The sequence below is a fragment of the Berghia stephanieae genome, chromosome 2 (genome assembly GCF_034508935.2).
Source record: "Berghia stephanieae isolate SIO BIC M18660-M18661 chromosome 2, UCSD_Bste_1.3, whole genome shotgun sequence".
Lineage (NCBI taxonomy): Eukaryota > Metazoa > Mollusca > Gastropoda > Nudibranchia > Aeolidiidae > Berghia > Berghia stephanieae.
The window spans coordinates 120,193,048-120,216,091 of record NC_088361.1 but is presented as its reverse complement, the minus strand read 5'-3'; the positions used below and the strand labels follow the sequence as shown (position 1 = coordinate 120,216,091).

The following is a 23,044-nucleotide window of genomic DNA, read 5'->3' as shown; positions in this document are numbered from 1 at the left end:
ACGATGTAGCGGTTTTCAGGACAAAATGTGTGAAGTTAAAGTTTCATAGCCCGAAATGTGTTATATAAGTTATCAGTCAAAAAACCTGTGAAATAAAATTTTAGGGTCAAAATTTAGGAAATTAAATTTTTCTAGCCAAAATGTATGAAATGTAAGGGTTTTTTTTTACCAAAATGTGTATAGTAGAAATTTGTTGCTATGATAAAATCAATGTTTTGTGTGTGTCTCTGTGTGTGTGTGTGTGTGTGTGTGTGTGTGTGTTTCCCTCAAAGAATTATGAAATGCACGTGTTCTCGTCCTCAACGCAAAACAATTTCTTGTCAAAATTATAAAATAACTGTTTTCAAGCCAAAATATATAAATTGAAAGTTTTCTGACCAATGTAGATAATTGAAGTAATATATTTTTGGTCAAAGTAATTGAAGTAAAAGTTTTCTGGCAAAATATATATGAAATGAAAGTTTTCCGGTCGATATATTTGAGATAAAAGTTTTCTTGTCAATATGTGTTTAGTAATATTTTGATGACAAGATTAATGGGGTTTGTTTTTTTTTAACCCAAATTTATGAAAAGAAAGTTTTCTAACCCCAAAAGGCGAAGAGAAATCTTTTTCTGGTCAAATCGTATAACATCAGTTTTCTGACCAAAATGTTTGATATGAAAGTTTTCTAGTCAAAATATTCCAAGTCAAAGTTTGTTGGGTTTTTTTATTTATTTCTTTTTTTTTAAATTTGTTTATCATTTTTTTTTTTTTTTGCTGTTTCTTTCGAAATATTTATCTATTTATATATTTATTTTTCATTTGTTTTTTGTTTTGTTTTGATTTTTCTTTTGTCCCAAAATACATAAAGTAAAAGTTAGCTGGTCAAAATATATGAAATTTAAAAAAATCTGATTGAAGTACGTGAAATAAACTTTTCTGGTCAAAATATAGGTTACTAGCGATTTTTGATGTTTCTTTAATAAAGCAGGTGGTCGGTTAACGAGGTCAAGAGATTTTCTTAAAGATCATTTGAAACCGCCAAAAAAAATCTGATTGAAGTACGTGAAATAAACTTTTCTGGTCAAAATGGCGGTTTCAAATGATCTTGAGGGAAACACACACACACACACACACACACACACACAGAGACACACACAAAACATTGATTTTATCATAGCAACAAATTTCTACTATACACATTTTGGTAAAAAAAAAAACCCTTACATTTCATACATTTTGGCTAGAAAAATTTAATTTCCTAAATTTTGACCCTAAAATTTTTATTTCACAGGTTTTTTGACTGATAATTTATATAACACATTTCGGGCTATGAAACTTTAACTTCACACATTTTGTCCTGAAAACCGCTACATCGTACATTTTAGCCAGAAAAATGTTACTTTATATACTTTAGCCAGAAAACTTTTATTGTACACATTTTTGCAAGCAAACTTTTAATTCATGTGTTTTACCCGGAAAACCGTTACTTCATACATTTTGACCAGAAAGATAACGTTTCATACATTATATGGACAGAAAATTTTCATTTCATCAATTTTGGCCAGGAAATTTATATTGTACACAATTTGGCCAGAAAAACTTTTGCTTTTACTTTACAATATTTTTTTGGGGCCCAAAACTTTTACTTCACACATTAGAATAAAAAAAAAGCTAGTTCATAAAATTTTGCTATAAACGTTATGTACATATATATTATTCAGATATAAAATATTACGCAATAAAATTTATCATGAAAACTTTCATTTCAAACATTTTGTTCAGAATATTTTTTCTCATACATTTTAGCGTGTACAGTCTTCATTTCATTAATTCTTTTACATTATAAAACTAAATTTCATATATTTTGAACAGAACAGTCTTATTTCATAAATTTTGACCAGAAAACTTAAACTCTAACTTTACAATTTTCTTGTCACGAAAATTTTACTTCACACGTAATTGGTTAGAAAACTTCCATTTTGGTATTTTTGGCAGATCACTTTTGTTTCCTGTATTTTGCGAGAAAATTTTTACTCCACTCATTTTGGGTCGACGTCTAGCACTTTATTACCCTAATTTTATCTTTTGGGTTGGTTTTGGTTTTGGTTTACTAAACTACTAAGTAATTCAAGCGACCTTTGGAGCTATAACAGTGTAAAAGAGAGGGTTGCAATTCAAATGCAGGTTTGGTAAACTGTTTTTTCATTGGAAATAGTTCGAATCTTACACGTTTTGGTGAGATTTCTATTTCATATCCCTCATCTTATCTTTTGGGTGACATTGACTTTGGTTTTGGTTTTGATTTTGGTTTTGGTTTACTAAACTACGAAGTGATTCCATCGACTTTCGGAGCTAAAAGAGTGAAACAGAGAGGATTGAACTTCAACTGCAGGTTTTGAATAAACTCTTCCGAAACCATTTAGGTTTTGTAAGGAGTATTTTTTTTTTAAATAGGTTGAACTAGGGTTTGAACTGTCTTGTTCAAAGATAGCCCGCACGCCTGTAGTTGAGGTTATTTGGCCCCTGCCGGGGAGAAGAACAAAGGTTTACTCATAACCTTTGTGGGATCGACATTAATCATGTCATTGATAATTTTAGAAGGACGATTGTAAACGTTATACTTTAATGGTAACAAAATAAAATTGAAAATTATGGCAAAACTTTGGGTGTCGTATCCGACATCGCACCTCTACAACAATTGTAGGACATCTCTGCGTCTGTCTGTAATAATATAGGATCACCAGTCATATCTGCTATGTCTCTACTCTGTCGATGGTAATTCTGCAGGGTAAGTAGTCAGCACTTTGAAAATTCAAAACTTTCTGCCTTTGTCAAATCCTCGAGAAGGCCTCAAAAAGCGAAAGACATGGAAAAGTCTTTTATTTTGTAACGGTTTCAATAATTTATGATACAATACATTTACAGAAAAACTATTACTACACACGTTTTGTCAAAAAAAAAAAAGTTTCATTTACCTTATGAAGTTCTAGTAAAAAACATTTTATTTTCTCACATTTTGGTCAGAAAAAGTATACTTTACATCTTTTGGGCAGACAAATGTTACTTCGCAAAATTTTGCCTGGAAAATTTCGTTAATACAATTTATCCTGAAAACTTTTATTTCAGTGGTTTTGACGTTCCTACAATTTTGTCAAAAGAATATTCTAAATATATAATTTTTGACCCCCTAAAAAATTGTTTACTTCATATATTTGGCCAGAAAACATTCATACATTTTTGCTGGCAAACGTTCATACAATTTTTAACCAGAAAACTTTTACTTCACACATTTTGATTAGAAAATTAAATTTCATACAATTTTTTGATAGAATGACAATTTGGAGAGAATATGTATTCTGATCTCAGAACCGTTGGTCATAATATTATTATATTTTGGTCAGAAAACTTTTACTTTACACATTTCGACCAGAAAAATTTAATTTCATACAATTTTTGACAGAAAATTTTCATTTCATAATTGGGTCAGAACATTATTACTTTTCACATTTTGATTGGAAAACGTCCATTTCAGACAATTTGGTCGGAAAATTATTGCTTCACATATTTTTGTTAGAAATAATACTTTATTCATAAACTTTATCAAGATACTACTACTACAAACATTTTGGTCTAAAAACATTTCATTGCATAGATTTTGGATAGAAAGTATTCATTTCATACATTTTTACACGCATACTTTTATTTTATAAATTTTGGTCGAAAAATCCTTTACTTCACTCATTTTGACCACAAAACTTTTAATTTTTATTTATTTATTTTTTTCACCAGACACTATTTCGATAAAAAAAAAACTTTAGTTTCATACATTTTTGTCATACAGTTTGTATTTCATAAACTTTGACCTGAAAATGATTACTTCCCAAATGTTGGTAAGAAAACTTTAACTTCACATTTTTAGCCAACAATGTTTTACTTCAAATGTTTTGGTTAGATAAATTTTTGCTATCGAGTTTATATTTCATAAATTTTAGCTTAAAAAATCAATTACATCACACACATTTTGGCTTTGAAAAAAATTAATTTCTTAGGTTCAATTGATATATTCTGTCTTGAAAACTTTTATTTAATAAATTTTGACCGTCTTGTAAATCGCCATTAGGTATTACTACGCATTTGACAGATGTTTTTGTATGATATTACACTACCGACTAAAAGACTGCACGTCTACGTCTTACACATTGAGTGTTACTGATCATTTGGGTTATCATCTTAAAAAAATATAGCAGCTGTTAGGACAGCGTTTCACTGGGATAAAATATATTATCTGCTCTGATCGATAAAATTTGAGGAAAAAACACCAGCTGTTATCTAAAAGTGTTGTGGTATCAAATATCTAAAAACTTCGACAATGTTACTGGAGAAGTACAGTAAATATAGTGTCAAACCCTGAAAATGTGCGTTAAAAACATTCATGGTTTAATGTCATAAATAGAGATAATGTATACCTGGTTTATAAAATTTACTATTCCTACACAAAATTTTTGTTACATTTTCAATTAGGTTATGTCTTGGTATGATAACCATAATATAGGACATGAAGTGATGGAATTGTCTTTTCATTTTTTTCATCAAAATCTATTTCACGAAGTGAGTAACTTGGCAAGGACATGTAATTGTATTAAGTAATTGATCAATCAATATTGTGTATTGTAATGATTGTTGTGTTTCATTCATTTATTTCTTGCTGCGAAAAAAAATTCAAGTCCATGATACAAAACACGAAACCCGCCGCATGTTGAAAATGACGGGTACAAGTATTATATCAGACAAGAATCTCTTCTTCTTCTAGGTTCCATGCCTGGTCCAGGCTTCGGATACTGCATGAATTATCTCTCTCCATTCCTCCCTGTCTCTTGCTTTTTCAAACAGCTCTTGGATTGTTAGGTTGGTGAAGCCCTTCAGTTGGTCTATGAGTGTTTTTCTTTGTCTCCCCGGGCGCGTTTACCAGGTATTTTTCCACAACTTGCCAGGTATTCCTTCTTATCTTTCCTTACTATGTGTCCGAAAAAGGATAGTTGTCGATCCACTATTAAGGGCATTAGTTTCCTTTGTTGGTATGTTTGTTTTAGCACTTCTTCGTTCGTTTTGTGTGCAGTATACGATATTCTCTGCATCCTTCTCAAGCACCACATTTCAAAAGCTTCAATGTTCTTTTGTGTTTCTGCATTTGTAGTCCAGCTTTCGCATCCGTATAACAAGATTGGCCACACGTAGCACTTCAAGACTCGGAATCTAATCCCGAACGACATCTGTTTGTTTTTCAAAATGTTTCCCAGGTCCATGAAGGCCTGTTTGGCTTGAGTTATTCTTGCTCGTATGTCTCGGTTACATCTTCCATCTGTTGTCACTATTGAACCTAGGTACTTAAAACTTTCTACGTTGGTAAGTTGCTCGCCGTGAATCGTTATATTGCAGGTGTTGTTGTTTTCGGGGTTTTTCTGTATTACCATGCATTCCGTTTTGGTGATATTCACTTCCATTCCCTTGGCTTCACTATCTACTACCACTTTGTCAACAATCTTTTGAAGTTGGATTTCTGATGTTGCAATGAGTACCGTATCGTCTGCGTATCTTATATTATTTATGTTGTGACCTCCCACTTTTATTCCCTCCATATTATTTATGCCCCTCATGATTGTTTCTTGGTATAGATTAAACAGATCTGGTGAGGCAACACACCCTTGACGGACTCCTTTCTTAATAGGAATGGAATTTCCTGTAGAGTTTCCGATTTTGATAGATGCCTGCTGGGTGTAGTATAATGTTTGCATGAGTCTGAGGTCTTTCTCATCAGTGCCAATGGAGTGCAGTTGTTTTAGTATTTCTTCGTGGCGTACTCTATCAAAAGCTTTTTTGTAGTCGACAAAACAGAGGTATAGTGGGGTCTGAACCTGTATAGCTCTTTCACTTAAAACACGGAGGAGGTATATTGCGTTCCTTGTCCCTCTGTCAGGTTGGAATCCATATTGTTCTTCTGCGATTTCGGGGTTAATCTTATTCCTTAGCCTGTTGATAATTATACGCAACAGTATTTTGTTGATGTGGCTTATTAAACTTATAGTTCTAAAATTTTCGCATCTGACTGCACCTGCTTTCTTTGGTATTGCTATGAAAATAGAGTTACAGAGATCTTCTGGAATTTTCCAGTATTGTATATATTGTTGAATAATATGTGAAGTTCATCAATTGCTAGATCTCCTAGGCTTTTTAATACCTCTACAGATATTTCATCAGGGCCTGTTGCTTTACCATCCCTCATTCGTTCCATGGCATGTTCAATTTCACTTTTGGTGATGTTTGGACCGCTTAATGGTTCTTTGAATTTCAGTGGTGGTTCATTTCTATTTGGATCATTGTACAGTTCGCCTATGTATTCTACCCATCGGATTTCTATATGTTGTTCTTCAAATAGCAGATCCCTTGTTTGTTTTGGATACAACTTCCTGCTGCTTTGCTTTTCCTTTTCCCTGATAGTTCTTTTATTCTTTGGTGAGCTTGTTGGGGGTTGGGTTTGTATTCTCTTTCGATTTCGCAGCATTTCCAGTCTAGATAGTTCTCGTGTGCCTCGATGCATTTGGATTTAATGTGGTTGTTCAATGTTTGGTATTCTGCAGACCCTCTGTTGCATTTTCGTCTTTCTTCAAATAGGTTTAGAATTTCATTTGTCATCCATTCCTTTTTGCTGTTTATTTGAGCTATTGGTAAATGTTTTTCTGCAGTTGCTTTGACACACTTTTGGAATATATCAAATTGTTTTTCACATTTTTTGTTATCAGGTTCACTTTGGCTTTGTATCATGAGTGCATTTTCAAATTCTTCTCTCATTTTTGTTTGTATGCCATTGTCTTTGCATAACCTGTAATCCCTCTTTATTCTACCAGCCGTTCTCTGAATAGCTTTAAACTTTATCCTTACTGTACAAACAACTGGACATGGTCACTGTCTACATCGGCGCTGGGTAGTTTTGCAATTTAATATGCCATTTCTGATCTTGATGATACTGCTATAAGTCTATCTGGTTCCTTGCTCTGTCCCTGGTGATTGCCATGTCCAGGTTCTTCTTGGGTGTTGTTGAAACCAGGTGTTTGAAATCATTAATTTATTTGTTCTACACCAATCTGCCCCAGATGTTTCCTCGTTCATTTCTGTCTCCGAGTCCATGGTGGTCCGATTATGTCACCATCTCTGCCTCTGCCAATCTTTGCATTTAGGTCCCCCATTACCATAAGGACTTCTTGTGATTTACACATTCGTTTTGCTTTGTCTAGTGAATGGTAAAACTCTGTCATATCTGCATCTGTCGCCTCTTCTGTTGGTGCATAAAAATTGATATATATTGGTGTCAACTACAGGTCCTCTTAGCTTAACCAGCAAAACTCTGTCTGAGATTGCTACGTGCCCTTTGTAAAATTTGGTTGATTTTTGGTCTAAGATCATCCCTACTCCTTTTTGGAAAGAGGTTCCACCACTCCATATGATCTTATATGTCGTGTTGTTTTCTTGTTTTGACATGGTTCCCTGCTCTTTCCATCTCATCTCTGCCAGGCCAAGAATATTTATTTGGAGCCGTTTCATTTCTTTTAGAATGTTGTTTAGTTTTCCTTTTTGGGCACAGGTCCTGACATTCCATGTCCCAATTTTGGTTTTGTCACATTTGTTAAATTTATTTCGCCTAGTAACTGGCTGACGGTTCGGTGTGACCTGACGAACATCACGCTCCCAACCGAGCGAGGCAGCAGTCTTCCGTGAAAACATGCTCCCCTTTAAAAAAAAAAAAAAAAAAAAAAAAAAAAAATTCTCAGACAAGAATATTTTTTATTAAAAAGCAGCCAAGTTAAATAAGTCCGTGTGTTAAAAGTTGTTGGAGTTTTACAAAAGCTTTTGTCACCAATTCTTTTTAGTTTTGATTCAGATGTAAATTTTACATTAACCCAATCAAAATGTTTCCAAAAATGATATTGGGTAAAGAGAATATGACTGTAAAACATGATATTGGGTTTAACTCGTGTGGACACATGGACATTGCTTATCGGTCGTATTTCTATTTAATTGATCCTACGTGAAATTTCAATGAAAACATTCACCTCCTATTGCACCCATCTACAAGTGGTATTCACATAGTGAAGAGGCTTTAATTGGTCGATGGATAGATTGTTTAACTACCATACCAAAACGTCTTGATTTCGAATTCATGTTCTAATCTCTATACCGGAGGTTTCTACAATATCAACATTGTCTACGGGGATTGTATTAAGTGTATGACGTCATCTCATTTATTTTACCAGACATGGACAAGAACGAGACCTACTTTAATTGCATTAAATAAAATTCTCCGTCGTCTTATTTTAAAAAATAAAGCAAATGGCATTTAAGACGGAAATTACAAACTACAAGACCCGCTTTAGAAAAATGACTCAAGAAAAAAAAACAACACAACCATACATGATAATTCTTCCATCCCAGTACAGTAAATCACTGGAAAAACTACATAATTCTTTAAAATTGATTGTTTGAGACGACAAGGGTGACAGCAAACAGACACTTTGTTTCTAAATTTACCAATTAACCATGTGTCGATTTCATATGGTGATCCCTTTCGTTGATAAGTGGTAAGGCGTTTAACTATTAAACAAAACTTCTCATGATTAAATCTGTATAGAGATATTACACCTATTTTAAGTCAGTTTGAACCTATGATTATTAAAAAAATATATCAACATTGATTACCGCGAGTAAAATTGTGCGTGACATCGTGTTATTTCGGACATTTTCGTATTTAAGATTCACAGACATCACCAAATCAGGACAATGCAACTACTAACGTGTCTGTGATTACGGTTTATTAAGTCCAGATCATAATTTGTTAATTCGAAAAATAGTCGTTTGGTATCATCGATTCTAAAATCCGTTTTCAAAGAGAGGAGGGGAATACGAAGAAAGGGGATTTGACTGACATGGTATCTACTTTAATCTGTTTTTCTATTAACAATAATCTGAATCGAATAAAAGTGTTCATCATAATTTCAGTGTTGAGTTCACTTCTTGAAACGAAACGAATGTACTCGTATTTGTTACACCCTGCACTATCTTTGATTTATCTCTTCTTCGTTTGGTGGGTAAATTATCTTTACGGTCGCATCATTGGACACGCGTGATAATTATTTTTTAATGAAGATGTGTATATATCAAGATCTTTTTTAGTTAAATAATGGAATATATTTTTTTTTGATGCTAGAAATTTTAAATTCATGATGCGATGGTAATGGCGAGGTGACACAAAATAAAATGAGATATTTAGAATGTAGTGTCCAATGAGGCGAGATAATCAAAATTACAGTCACAGTTACTTAAGTTGATAGTATAGTATTTTTTTTTCTATAACGTTTTCGCGAAGTCTTGTGATGAATCACTAAATAACTCGAACTAATTATTTAGAGAAGCTGTATTCCATTTATTGAATTAGACTGTAAAATATGAAGAAGGAGGGGGGGTTACACTTGGAGATGATCGCTGTTAACTAATCATCGTTGTCAATTGGGTGATAACACGAACGGAATAAAGATGTACTATCGAAAAGTACTTTCAGCTTGATCCAACAGACCTAGCTACCTTATCATTGTGTTGTATGGATAGGGGAATAAAAACAACAAAACAAAACAAACAAACTCGAACCCACTCCTTTTGTGTGTAAAGCGAGAGCTCTACCAATTGATGTTCCCTTCTAAAGGTTAGGTAGCGCACTTTTATCCTATCGATCAGAAGACTGGTGATAATAATGTAACTGTATTACAAACCAGTATTTAAACGAGAGAACATCTAAAAAAAAAAATAACAATAATAATTTTAAAAAGCAGTCAGAACGTAGGGTTTTGACTTTTAACGTAAAATAAACCACCAGGTGCAGTTGTAAGAAAGAAAACGAATACCAAGACTGTTTCTCACGATATTTAATCTTCGAGGTTGTTTGAAAACGGGTTTATCTAAATATAAACACGAGAGGGCGATAAAGCCTGTGAACTCTCAAGCAGGGAGGGTAAATGTGTTCCAGATGTGGGTGTGGAAACACGCTCAAAAGCTAATGAGATTTGTAGATATTTGTCATGGGAAAGTTTATAATAATTCTCTTTAAAAAAAAATAGTTCTAAGTCCAGGAGTCAGACCTGGGAATTGAATAAACACTCCTTATACGATAGCGTGGTCCAGCGGCGTGGTCTTTGCTTCGTATCTTAAAGGTTTCAAGTTCGATTACCCGTTACGCTGCGTGGTATTTAACAAGTTACCTTGTTTTACCTCATTTTTACGGCGCTGAGCTGCGGCTGATGCCTTGGTTATGTCAGTCTTCATTTGGACTAGACACTAAAGACACATTTCCCATTGGGAATTAAGAAAGGGATATTCTATATTTAATCAATAACTATAAGTCATTAGACTCAGCTGCTCTGAATGACCTTGACCTATTTTTTTGCCGCGCTGCTGTGCGGCTGACGCCTGAGCTATCTGCCCTTTGACCTTTGAGGGAATCAATGGACTTTTAATTGATTAAATTAATAAGTCATTAGACTCAGGAGCAAGAAACCAATTTAAAAGAACAACGCGGCTCAGCGTTATAGTCCTTGGACTGTACTGCGTGACCTCAATTTGCGCTGCGGTGCTGCGGCGCGGCTGAACCAGTCGGAACCTAATAACACCGGGATAGGATCCTTTTAGCCGTTCAATCAGCTGTATAGCCCTATTATTACGCAATTAACCATTCGATACATAATCGACGGCAAATCGAACACTCAATAAACACACGCGCTCATCTTACTGATCAAAACAAACAATGCGTATTAACAGTTAACAAATAAGAAGAAGAAAAAAAAACCCGTCCAAAGTATCAATCAAACGGAATGAGAACTAAACATTGGTATAAGAGATGATGACAACCAATCGGATACTAGATATTTGAACTTGTAGGTTTGAAAGAACCAATCAAATGATTTCAATAAGCATTAGTATCAGAAAACTAGGTCAAATACAATCTAATATCCAATAAGATAATTGTATATTTAATTAATAACTATGAGTCATTAGACTCAGGTGCATGAAACGGACGTATTATAAAGCATTTGACCATTCGATATATAATCGAACTCAAAATGGGAATTGAATAAACATTCAATAACAAATAATAACAATGAGTCGTTATAAATACATAATCAAACTAAAATCAATACATAATAGATCTAAAAATATCGATTAGCAGGTAAAAAAACGATCACACCAATCCTCCACATCCATCTTTTAAATCTGGTTCTAGTCATTCAGCTCACTATATACTACTAATATCACCAAAACGGAATGCATGGTAATACAGAAAAATCCCGAAAACAACAACACCTGCAATATAACGATTCACGGCGAGCAACTTACCAACGTAGAAAGTTTTAAATACCTAGGTTCAATAGTGACAACAGATGGAAGATGTAACCGAGACATACGAGCAAGAATAACTCAAGCCAAACAGGCCTTCATGGACCTGGGAAACATTTTGAAAAACAAACAGATGTCGTTCGGGATTAGATTCCGAGTCTTGAAGTGCTACGTGTGGCCAATCTTGTTATACGGATGCGAAAGCTGGACTACAAATGCAGAAACACAAAAGAACATTGAAGCTTTTGAAATGTGGTGTTTGAGAAGGATGCAGAGAATATCGTATACTGCACACAAAACGAACGAAGAAGTGCTAAAACAAACATACCAACAAAGGAAACTAATGCTCTTAATAGTGGATCGACAACTATCCTTTTTCGGACACATAGTAAGGAAAGATAAGAATGAATACCTGGCAAGTTGTGGAAAAATACCTGGTAAACGCGCCCGGGGGAGACAAAGAAAAACACTCATAGACCAACTGAAGGGCTTCACCAACCTAACAATCCAAGAGCTGTTTGAAAAAGCAAGAGACAGGGAGGAATGGAGAGAGATAATTCATGCAGTATCCGAAGCCTGGACCAGGCATGGAACCTAGAAGAAGAAGAAGATAGCTCACTTGGTACAACAATCGCTTCATAAGCTAAGGGACCTGTATCGACTCCCCTCTATCCGCCTAGTAAAGATTGGGTAGCTGGACCTTTTAGAGCTGGCGTAAAGCACCTTGTGATAAACTGGCGTCCAATCCAAAGAGTACCATATAGTTGGCATTATAAGTTTGACGCAATTTAATCTTAAGTAAATTCCAGATCGTTTTTTTGTTTGTTTTTAAGGATTTAACGGCGCTTGCAACACATTAAGGTCATATCAGCGCCAGTAAAAAGGAAGAAAATGGGATAGTAAAAATTTCTAGAATTACAATTAAAGCACAAAAGAAAAGGTATGACAAAGGGGAATTGGTTCAAATAGGGATCAGATGTAGATTCCAAGAGCACACCGTCAAAGTACTTAGTTTGAGATCACCTAAAAGTCTCATCCAGACACAAGCACAGACCCCAACTAAGAGGAATACACTCAAATTCCAGCTCAATACGTTTTATTGCTTTGAAGGATTTCTAATTTTTGATCTCTACATGCCGAATCTCAAAATTAACCAGTTAAATATCGTCCTCTGGAAAGACACGTATTTAAAAACGTGGCCAAAATCTCGTCCTTCATACATCGATCGATTTAAATGACCCTCATCTTGGCAAACACTATCAAACCTGGGACTTCGCCAGATCAATTACCGTCATGCCTTAAACTTCATTCTTCTTATATATTGAGAAAAAGAATGGAGCGGGGACTTATGTCAAATCTGATGAGAAATAAACGATACGGAGAAGCGCCAGATGAAAACAGAATAAAAATATCGCAGTTTCAGGTCGCCAAATTCGGGATCCAATACGACACCGATCGCTTAGCTAGGAGAGAAAGCTCGGCGAGCGGTAGTAGTAGTAGTAGTAGTAGTAGTAGTAGTAGTAGTAGTAGTAGTAGTAGTAGTAGTAGTAGAAGTAGTAGTAGTAGTAGTAGTAGTAGTGTAGTAGTAGTAGTAGTAGTAGTAGTAGTAGTAGTAGTAGAAGTAGTAGTAGTAGTAGTAGTAGTAGTAGTAGTAGTAGTAGTAGTAGTAGTAGTAGTAGTAGTAGTAGTAGCGTATGGCTGCATCTCCAAATTCATTTCGTCAACCCAGCTTCGAAAGTCTTCTTCCGCCCTAAGGACTGTTTCATAGCCACCTTCAATTTTAGTTACTGGACAGTGGAGGACGATGTGATCGCTGGTCTCTGGAGCTGCCTGACACATCCGACAGGCATCACTGTTCCCAAGTTTCCATCTGTACAGATTTGATGCAGTTCTGCCATGTTCTGTTAAGAGGCGATATATAATATGAGGAACCCCAATATTTCCTGGCGTTATGGAGCGGTTCGTTCAGTAATCGTTTATTTGGATCCCGGGTTTGGCTACCTAACACTGCAATATTTGTATTCTCTATTTTCATCTGGTACTTCTCCGTACGCTTAATTTCTCATGCTCCCTATGTACCGCTTTAAAAACCACGAACAGGTGGATTCAACACTGTGCGGCTATGTGGTCTAGTGGTATGACACTCGCTTTCTGATCGGAAGGTCCTGGGTTCGAGCCTCGCTCGGCGCATAGGTGAGTCCTTGGAGAAGACTCTTTACTCACATTCTCTCACAGTACTCGTGTGTGAAATGAGTACCTGGATGTTAACAGCGTTGTCTCTGTCCGAAAAAAAAAATGTAATGGCGTTGTCCCGTTCTACATGTTAAATGTTGCTGTTGGCTACCTAACACTGCAATATTTGTATTCTCTATTTTAATCTGGTGGATATTGCGCTATATAATAGCGCAATGATAGCTCAATTTCCAAAAGATGTAGATCTGGACTATGAGCTACGAGTTGATGGAGAATTTCTAATTGAATGGCGCCAATATAGTTGTGTGGAGAGTCTCTTTGTCGGGCTGAGTTTTTCAAATTATCATTTTGTCATGGGATAAGTCAAAATACGAAAAATTAAAATTAAAATTAAAACATTTAAATTAAATCCAGTATATGTTTTTATTGAAGTTTGAAGTTAAAAGTTGAAGGTTTTTGAATTCTATAATTGAGCTTCTCAGACGGTCAACATTTTCAAAAGATGGGGCAGTAATGACACATTTTTCTTTGAAATTTCAGGTTCCAAGGCAATCTCCCAGAACCTTTTGTCTTTAATCTCACCGATGATCTCATCTATCTGGATGATGTTCTGATTTTTAAAAAGTAGAGTATGTTGCATCCCATGTTTGGAAGGATTAAAATACAAATATCATGAGGGATCAAATCAACGTCTTTACTCACTTATCTAAACTTTCATTTATTATCTTGTTTTCATTGCCGCCTCCCAGATACAACTTGACCATTCGATGGCGGACACACGGCCTACCCTTCCATAGCAACGCTGATCACTGGACAAGCCGCCACAATTTGCAGAGCGTGGCCACTACTATAGACAGGTTAATTACGAAAGACAAGTAAGTACATTGGAAACATACCGCCTCAACTCGGTATTATGTTGGTTTGAGTACGAGTAAGGAAACGAATCTATAATCTTTAATATTGTATCTCTTTGGTTTTGGGGAAAATCCGATTTTACCATAGCGTAATAGCAAAAACACAACGGGGCGTCCCTATGATCCTTTATTTAAAAATGTAGCAGTTCGAAAAATCAATTTTCTCCGGCACGTATCAATTTTTACTAAAAATAGATTTTGACGCGTAATGATATCCAGACCACAATGCTAATTCTTAATGTCAAATCGTAAAATTTGACAACCAATCAATTTATTAAAAAAATATATTTTGACAAGAAATAATAAAGGTGAGGTAATTGAAGGGGTCATAGAAATACGATTCTTGAACTCCTGATTTTGAAATTTCGAACTCGTTCCCAATACATGCAGGTCATACATGCAGCATCATTGAGAACTTGTTCAAAATATCAAAAAAAGGAGTTCAAGAATCTTATGATAATACACAATTTTGGTTTCTCCACTTGAATAATTTAGTCATTATTCACATTAATATACATAAATTTCACTCAAGTTTCATTCTTCGGACTGTAAACATAATTTTTGGAATCTAAATTAATCCAACATAATTCCGTTCTGAGGCGACGGATCACATTGATTGATACTATTGGGTTAGGGGGTCCTATGGTCCAAATGGTGACTTACATGACTTATTCTTCTCTAGGCTCATGTTGGGACACAGAGCTGCAATGGTACTCTTCAAGAGCAACTGGCTCCGAGCCCTTTTCCTTAATTTTGACATTGACAATTTCATCTCTCAAATTTCAAGAGAGAGCATTTAATTGTTTTCCTGACTCATTTGTCCAACCAGCAGAATTGGATTGCTGGTCTGTTAGACCCGGGAGAAAGTACCATCGTCTTATCTTAAGGATAGCAGGCTACTGCTACTGCCCGTTTCTGGATTTTATGACTCTGATGGATTACTACTGGGGAAAAAGTTTACTCCTAACAATATTGGGGGGGGGGCAAAAGAAGGAAGACCAAATGAATAAATAAATAAATAAATAATAATGAATAAAAAAAAGAGATTTGCCGTATTTAAAGAGCATTTCCACTATTAACACTGTTTGATGGGTTTCCTGATACATCAAAAATCCCCCAGCTGATACATCATCTATCCCCCGGCCTGATACACCATCAATCCCCCCCCCCCACCCCCGTCAGATACATCATCTATCCCACAGCCTGGTACATCATTCCTTAGCCTGATACATTATCTATCCCCCAGCCTGATACAACATTTATCCCCCCTGCCTGATACACCATCTATCCCAACAGCCTGATACATCCATCCCCACAGCCTGATACACCATCTATCCCCACAGCCTGATACATCTATCCCCACAGCCTGATACAACATCTATCCTCCAGCCTGATACATCATCTATCCCACAGCCTGGTGCATCATCTATCCCCACAGCCTGATGCACATCTATCTGTCACACGCACATCTGATACATCTATCCCCACAGCCTGGTACATCATCTATCCCACAGCCTGATGCATCATCTATCCCACAGCCTGGTGCATCATCTATCCCCCAGCCTGATACACATCTGTCCCACATCCTGATACATCTATCCCAGCCTGGTATTCATCCACAGCTTGCATCTTATCCCACAGCCTGACACCATCTATCCCCCAGCCTGATACATCTTCTCTTCCCCAGCCTGATACATCATCTATCCCACAGCCTGGTACATCATCTATCCCACAGCCTGGTACATCATCTATCTCACAGCCTGATACATCATCTATCCCACAGCCTGGTACATCATCTATCCCACAGCCTGGTGCATCATCTATCCCCCAGCCTGATACATCTTCTATCCCCACAGCCTGATACATCTTCTATCCCACAGCCTGGTACATCATCTATCCCATAGCCTGGTGCAGCATCTATTTTTATTTCTTCTCGTGAAGTCGCAGGTTTTAAAGTGTTTTCCAAGATGAGGATCATTTAAACAATCGGTATTTGAAGGACGAGTTGTCTGGCTAAATTTAGCTAGGACTTTCTGCCACATTACACACATCCAGGTAGTCAATCACGGCTGGGTGAATAGGGTGGGTCGGAATATTTGACTCGTCTGTCTTCTTAACAGAAATTGCAATTGGATATCTGGTCTAATATTTGACTGGTGAAATGTAATTCGGGATACAAAAATATTATGTTTTCACTTCCATTTGCCATTGGTATCACACAATATCAAGAAACCTTTACAAGTTTTATAAACCGTGAAAGGCCCATGCTTTATTGTAAATCAACTGGGTTTGGATTCTTGATAAAAATGAGTACCTGGCCATAAACAGCGTTGTCTTTGTCTGAAGAATGTTAATATCTCCTAATAGGAGATATATATGTCGTCCTGTTGCTGTTGGTTAGGGACGCTCTGTAAATTGCTTTTAGCACGTTTAGTGAATATTGCGTTATCTTCCAGTCAATTTTACCACGCTTTACAAGGACAATTATGTTTGATGCCAGAATGGAATGAAAATTTGAAATTAAAATATTTCCTACAGTAACTATTCTCATTTCAATGTCTTTATTCCTTCCAGAACAGTAATCTTGATTCATCTGTTCATGCACTTCTCCACTCAACACATCAGCGTGTTTCTGGATCGAGTGAGAGCAACTAGAGATGCTATTCAACGTCTCCTGAGTCAAAACCCATCAGCAAAGGTGACCAAGGTTGCATACTATCGTTAAATGAAGTCATATCTACCTAAACGGTCAGGAAATGTATAATTAAAATAACTTTACCAAAAACTTTTTCAAAATTTATTTTTGTGTTCCTATTCACTGAAGTCTTAACCAAGGCAACTTGCCCAATTTCTTCATCAATTGTTACTTTCCTCGAAATTTGGCAGATATTCATCAGAGGTCCCCATGTGGCTTACAAGGAGTGGCCCGCTTACATGGGTGGGGACGCACAAGGACCGCGATTTTTGCAGATTTTGAGAGAAGAATTTTACAATTTATACGATAAGGTTTGTATTCTATCTCTGATGTAATCCTCTCCATACGAACTATAGGAAAATCGTCACATTATTTACGATACGATGATCAAGTTTCATATTCAGATTTCTTTTGTAAATCACAAAATTTAAGAAACATCTTTGTTATATTTATAAGAACTTAACCTTCTCCTTACCAACTACAGGAAAATCGTCATATTCGTTACGATACAAGCAACATTTTTCTTATTCAAATTTCTCTTGTACATCATAAAATTTAAAGAAAATGAACTGAGTGTTGTAGAGCCCGTTTTGCTAAAGAAATTATTTGTCGCAAGAACTTACTGCTATTGTGTTTGAGTGATAACAAATCTACTTTTGTGTTAGTTGGGTGTGAAGTTCTGGGAAAATCCTGAAAATGGCAGGTAATGAGAGGATGTTAATGCTGTTTTGTAAAGCTTGCTTTACTGCATATTATTTACTTAGTGCTTTTGAGTTTAAGTGTAAAAGATCAAGTTTTGTGTCAGATAAGTACCTATGACATTTCCGAAAAATATCCTTAGAATGGGTTGTAGGGGTTGGTATTGGATAATAATTAAGATTTCATATTTATATGTATGACTCACCGCCTGATCGATATTTTAGTCTGAAAAATGAATTCAAATTACAATGATCCGAGATATGACATTTTTGGACTTTCGCACTTTTAAACATTCAAAGCGCTCCAACATAATACCTTTTGAAGGCGATGTGCCACATTAGTTTGACTCAATTAATAATAATAATAATAATAATAATAATAATAATAATAATAATAATAATAATAATAATCATCATCATCATCATACATATCATATATATCATATCATAATATAATAATAATATAATAATATAATAATAATAATAATAATATAATAATATCATATATATATAATAATAATTAATAATAATAATAATAATAATAATAATAATATATAAAAGAATAATAATAATATAATAATATAATAATAATAATAATAATAATAATAATAATAATAATAATAATAATAATAATGATAATAATAATAATAATAATAATAATAATAATAATAATAATAATAATATAATAATAATAATAATAATAATAATACATAATCATAATAGTAATAATAATAATAATAATAATAATAATAATAATAATAATAAGAAGAAGAAGAAGAAGAAGAAGAAGAAGAAGAAGAAGAAGAAGAAGAAGAAGAAGAAGAAGAAGAAGAAGAAGAAAAATAATAATAAATGGCATTTAACCTAATTACAAGTTGATTAAGCTTATTATTGAGATATACCAGTGTCTCAAATACCAGTGCACCTCAAAGACCTATCGAAGGAACGAAGTTGATGTCACTCAGCATTTTGTTATTATTTTAAGACCGCCTATTAATGACTTCTCACTAAATTATATCTATCAGAATATATAAGTTAAAGTTTACACACCGTTTTGTGTATCGGTATGTTTAGTCTGGCTGGCGGATGTTGTGGGTATTTTAGCTAAACGTATAGCATCAATACGCCGCATGGGCTATCCATATCTATATTATCATTTGATTCTACTTCAGTCACAAGAATGTCTTTTTTTTTTAAAGAAACTTAGAAGATTCACTATTATTATTATTATTTATTATTATATTATTATTATTATTATTATTATTATTATTATTATTATTATTATTATTATTATTATTATTATTATTATTATTATTATTATTATTATTATTATTATTATTATTATTATTATTATTATTATATATATTATTATTTATTATTATTATTATTATTATTATTATTATTATTATATTATTATTATTATTATTATTATTATCATTATTATTATTAGTAGTATTATTATTAGTATATAGTTATATATTAGTAGCTAGTAGTAGTAGTAGTAGTAGTAGTAGTAGTAGTAGTAGTGTAGTAGTAGTAGTAGTAGTAGTAGTGGTAGTAGTAGTAGTAGTCATAGTAGTAGTAGTAGTAGTAGTAGTAGTAGTAGTAGTAGTAGTAGTAGTAGTAGTAGTAGTAGTAGTAGTAGTAGTAGTAGTAGTAGAAGAAGAAGAAGAAGAAGAAGAAGAAGAAGAAGAAGAAGAAGAATAGAATAAGGAGAAGAAGAAGTAGGAGCGGGAAGGAGGAAGGGGAGAAGGACGGTTATGATGAGATGATAGAATAGTGATGATGATGAAGAGGAGGGGGGGGGGTGGAGGAAAATGAGAATGCCGAGACAGAAGAGAAAAATATTGGAGATGAGTTAAGTCTCATATATTTTGGTTTTACATGGTCTTTCAGTTCTAAGCACCCAAACGGTATAACACATAATATAATACAAGCTCATACGGTAGAGTCACGCTCTCACCGGCCAGGCGGAGTTGTCGTACCAATAAGGTCGCAGATTCAAACCCCACCACCGCCGCGAAAAAAATTTATTCTCTATTGTCTTCTGGCACTTTTCTACTCACTTCATCTCTTGTTGTTACCAATATAATACAAGCTCCGTCTTCTCAGAGACAGACATACAGTTCGGAGATCCTGACCTTCTTTGTGTAAAATAGTGATGCTTTACCAAAATATTGTACAGGCATTCCAACGTAGTATGTGTTATCGTCATAATATATCACAGAAGTTGTGATTTGTCCGCATGAGAAATAAACATACATGAAATAATATCTAAGCCATATTATTCTTAACCAATTATTTTCACTTCTAATTTTGTTATATTTGTATCATAGTCAAAGTTCGATATTTGTGATCCTCCGCCTCGAAACGGTATTAAGTCAGGATTTTCAATTTTGGGTTTTTGTACCCAATCAAATCTTATTTTATGCCCAAAATTGTGATACCAAATTTATAAAATTCTGATCATTCATAGTCGAGATATGACCGATTGAAGTAGGGAGAATGTAAAATCAAGTTTTGAGGAAATCGACTTTGAAGTTGAGGCACCGTTTCACGCAGTCGAATCAATGGGCAAAGGAAACTCCTTGGATACGGGCATTGAAAATTTAACGAGAGTAATAAAATTTGGTATGAGCTTAGAACATACATTTAACAATATACACACAAATTTTCAGCCAGCTCTGATAAGAATATTATACGTCAATAATTGCAATCATTTTGCATTCTCTCTTCCAGGTATACTTGTTGAATTTCTGGGACATGAGTATAGCTGGCGAGAACAAGGAATTCCATCCCACGGTGTTTATCACCCTTCAAATGATCGACCTGTTCTTTGGCTACATCATTGACAAATGAATAAAATTAAAATATGTATGATCATGTGTCACCTAAGATGTCTATTTTTCGGCACAGGGTCTTGACCGAAGAACGACTTTGGCATTGAAATATTATTTTACACACTTCCCGATTAGTTGGGGGTGAAAAGACTCATAAAATATATAATAATTTCATCGAACCGTTAAACAAGAAAATAAATGAAGAATATCTAAGCATGATTTTTTCCATCGAACCGTTAAACAAGAAATAAATGAAGAATATCTAGATCTAAGCACTACTTTTTGTGTCTCCTGTCACTGTCTTTAGGGACAACCTACTCTAGCATATTTTTTCGGTCTAAGTTCCTGTCTAGTTGTCAGTCGTAAGTTGTATGTTCCCCTGGTGCCGCTTTATGTTATTGGATAGTTACCTCTCACATTGTTGTGGGTTACTGACTTACTGTGTCTGTCTTAAGTTGTTTGTTACCACGTTTCCAGCCTCGTGTTCTTCGTTACCCTGTCGCCGGCCTTATTTCGTTTGTAACTGTGATGTCGGTCATAAATTATAGTTTTGGCAGTGGCGTGGCATGCTTGCAGTATAAGGTGGTGCCAGAAACAGAAGAAAATGACTAAAACATGTTATATTTGTAAATACAAAAGAAAGAAAAACATATACAGAAAAGACTTACTCAAATAAGTAAGAGGCGGTTCATGCATTTCTCAGTTTTAATATTTTTCAAATGCTGTGATCCATTTTTTAAAAGATGGAATTGGTGCCAGGCACCAAATCAACCAATATAGCCACGCCCCTGAGTTTTGGGTCCTTTTTTGCCGATGGTATGTTGTTGTTACCTTTGTGCCGGTCTTATGTTGTAAGGTGCCCGTTAAAGTATTTTTGTTACCTTCTTTTAGGCCTTATGTTTTGTGTCCTTGCTGCCGTTCTTAAAATATTTTTTTTTCTTGCTGCTTAAAAGTGTTTTTAGATTACTTCCAATAAGTTGTTATTTACATTGTTTCTGATTTTAAGAATTTTATCATTGTGTTACCGGCCTTCAATTCTTTCTTAACATTCTGTATATTGATTTTCTTAATGCTTTTAATTTTGTTGAATGAATCATGATTAATTTGTCAATAAAAGTAACACAAATAGACCAACTTTACACAGCTTTGTTTCACTTTTAATTGAATACATTTTGCTGGACGACTGAATGAAATGCTCTGTTGTTTTGGTGTCTCGGAAAATAAACTCAGGCGGCGGCAGACGGTCCAAAATAATGCTGCCAGATTGGTCTTTCGAAGGCGGAGGTTTGACCCTGCCACACCTCTCCTTCGAAGATAACACTGGCTGCCTGGTGAGAAAAGGGTCTTACTTACTTATCCGAACCAGCGACTACCTGAGCTCTAGTTCTTCGGTCTAGAGAAAAGGGTCAAATTCAAAGCATATATTCTAGTTTATCGTTGTCTGGAAAACACTGCCCCTCCCTACCTCACGGAACTCCTCAAGAAATATTTGAAAACCCGATCTTTGTTTTCCTCAAATGACACCACCCGTTTGGCTATCCCACGCATTCGTACAAAAGTGGGAACAAGGTTCTTTTCTCATTTTGGTCCGTCTGTATGGAATTCCATTCCGCAGAGCATCCGGAAGTCCAAATTATTGTCTGTGTTCAAGAAATCCTTGAAAACATTTCTATCTTTTTATGTCATGTACTTTCTATATTGTTTTATGCTGATGTAAAGAGCCAAGAGCCTCATATGGAGGAAACCGTGCGCTCTATAAGAGTCTTTTATTATTATTATTATTATTATTATTATTATTATTATTATTATTATTATTATTATTATTATTATTGTTATTATCATTATTATTATTATCATCTCATCATCATCATTATTATTATTATTATTATTATTATTATTATTATTATTGTTGTTTTTTATTATTATTATTATTATTATTATTATTATTATTATTTATTATTATTATTATTATTATTATATTATTATTATTATTATTTTTATTATATTATATTATTATTATTATTTATTATTATTATTATTATTATTATTATTATTATTATATTTATTATTATTATTATTATTATTATTATTAAAATGTTAATAATTTTGAGGCTTTGTGGTCTCGTGACAAGATACTCGTCTTCGGACAGGTAGGTCCCTAGTTCGAGCTCCGCTTTGACCGGTTGAAAGTTGAGTCCTTGAGAAGAAAAAAAAACGTTTTGCTCACATTATCTCACCGCACTCAGGTGTAAACTGAGCCGTAACGGTGTTTTCTCGTTTAGGAAGAA

The 23,044-nt window shown here is 34.5% G+C and overlaps 1 protein-coding gene across 2 annotated transcripts in view; it reads left to right on the top strand.

Moving 5' to 3' along the window:
* Positions 1-21,895, top strand: part of LOC144963848 (NXPE family member 3-like) — a 51,966-nt gene extending 30,071 nt beyond the window's left edge. Inside the window, exons 9-12 of one of the 2 annotated variants that reach the window (XM_078897796.1) lie at positions 14,359-14,484; positions 17,098-17,221; positions 17,410-17,529; positions 20,656-21,895. In XM_078897796.1, the coding sequence (XP_078753922.1) occupies positions 14,359-14,484; positions 17,098-17,221; positions 17,410-17,529; positions 20,656-20,775 (490 nt within the window). In that variant the 3' untranslated portion in view covers positions 20,776-21,895. The remainder of the gene's footprint in view (positions 1-14,358; positions 14,485-17,097; positions 17,222-17,409; positions 17,530-20,655) is intronic. The other variant, XM_078897797.1, reaches the window with a different exon arrangement.
* Positions 21,896-23,044: the final 1,149 nt, after the last annotated feature.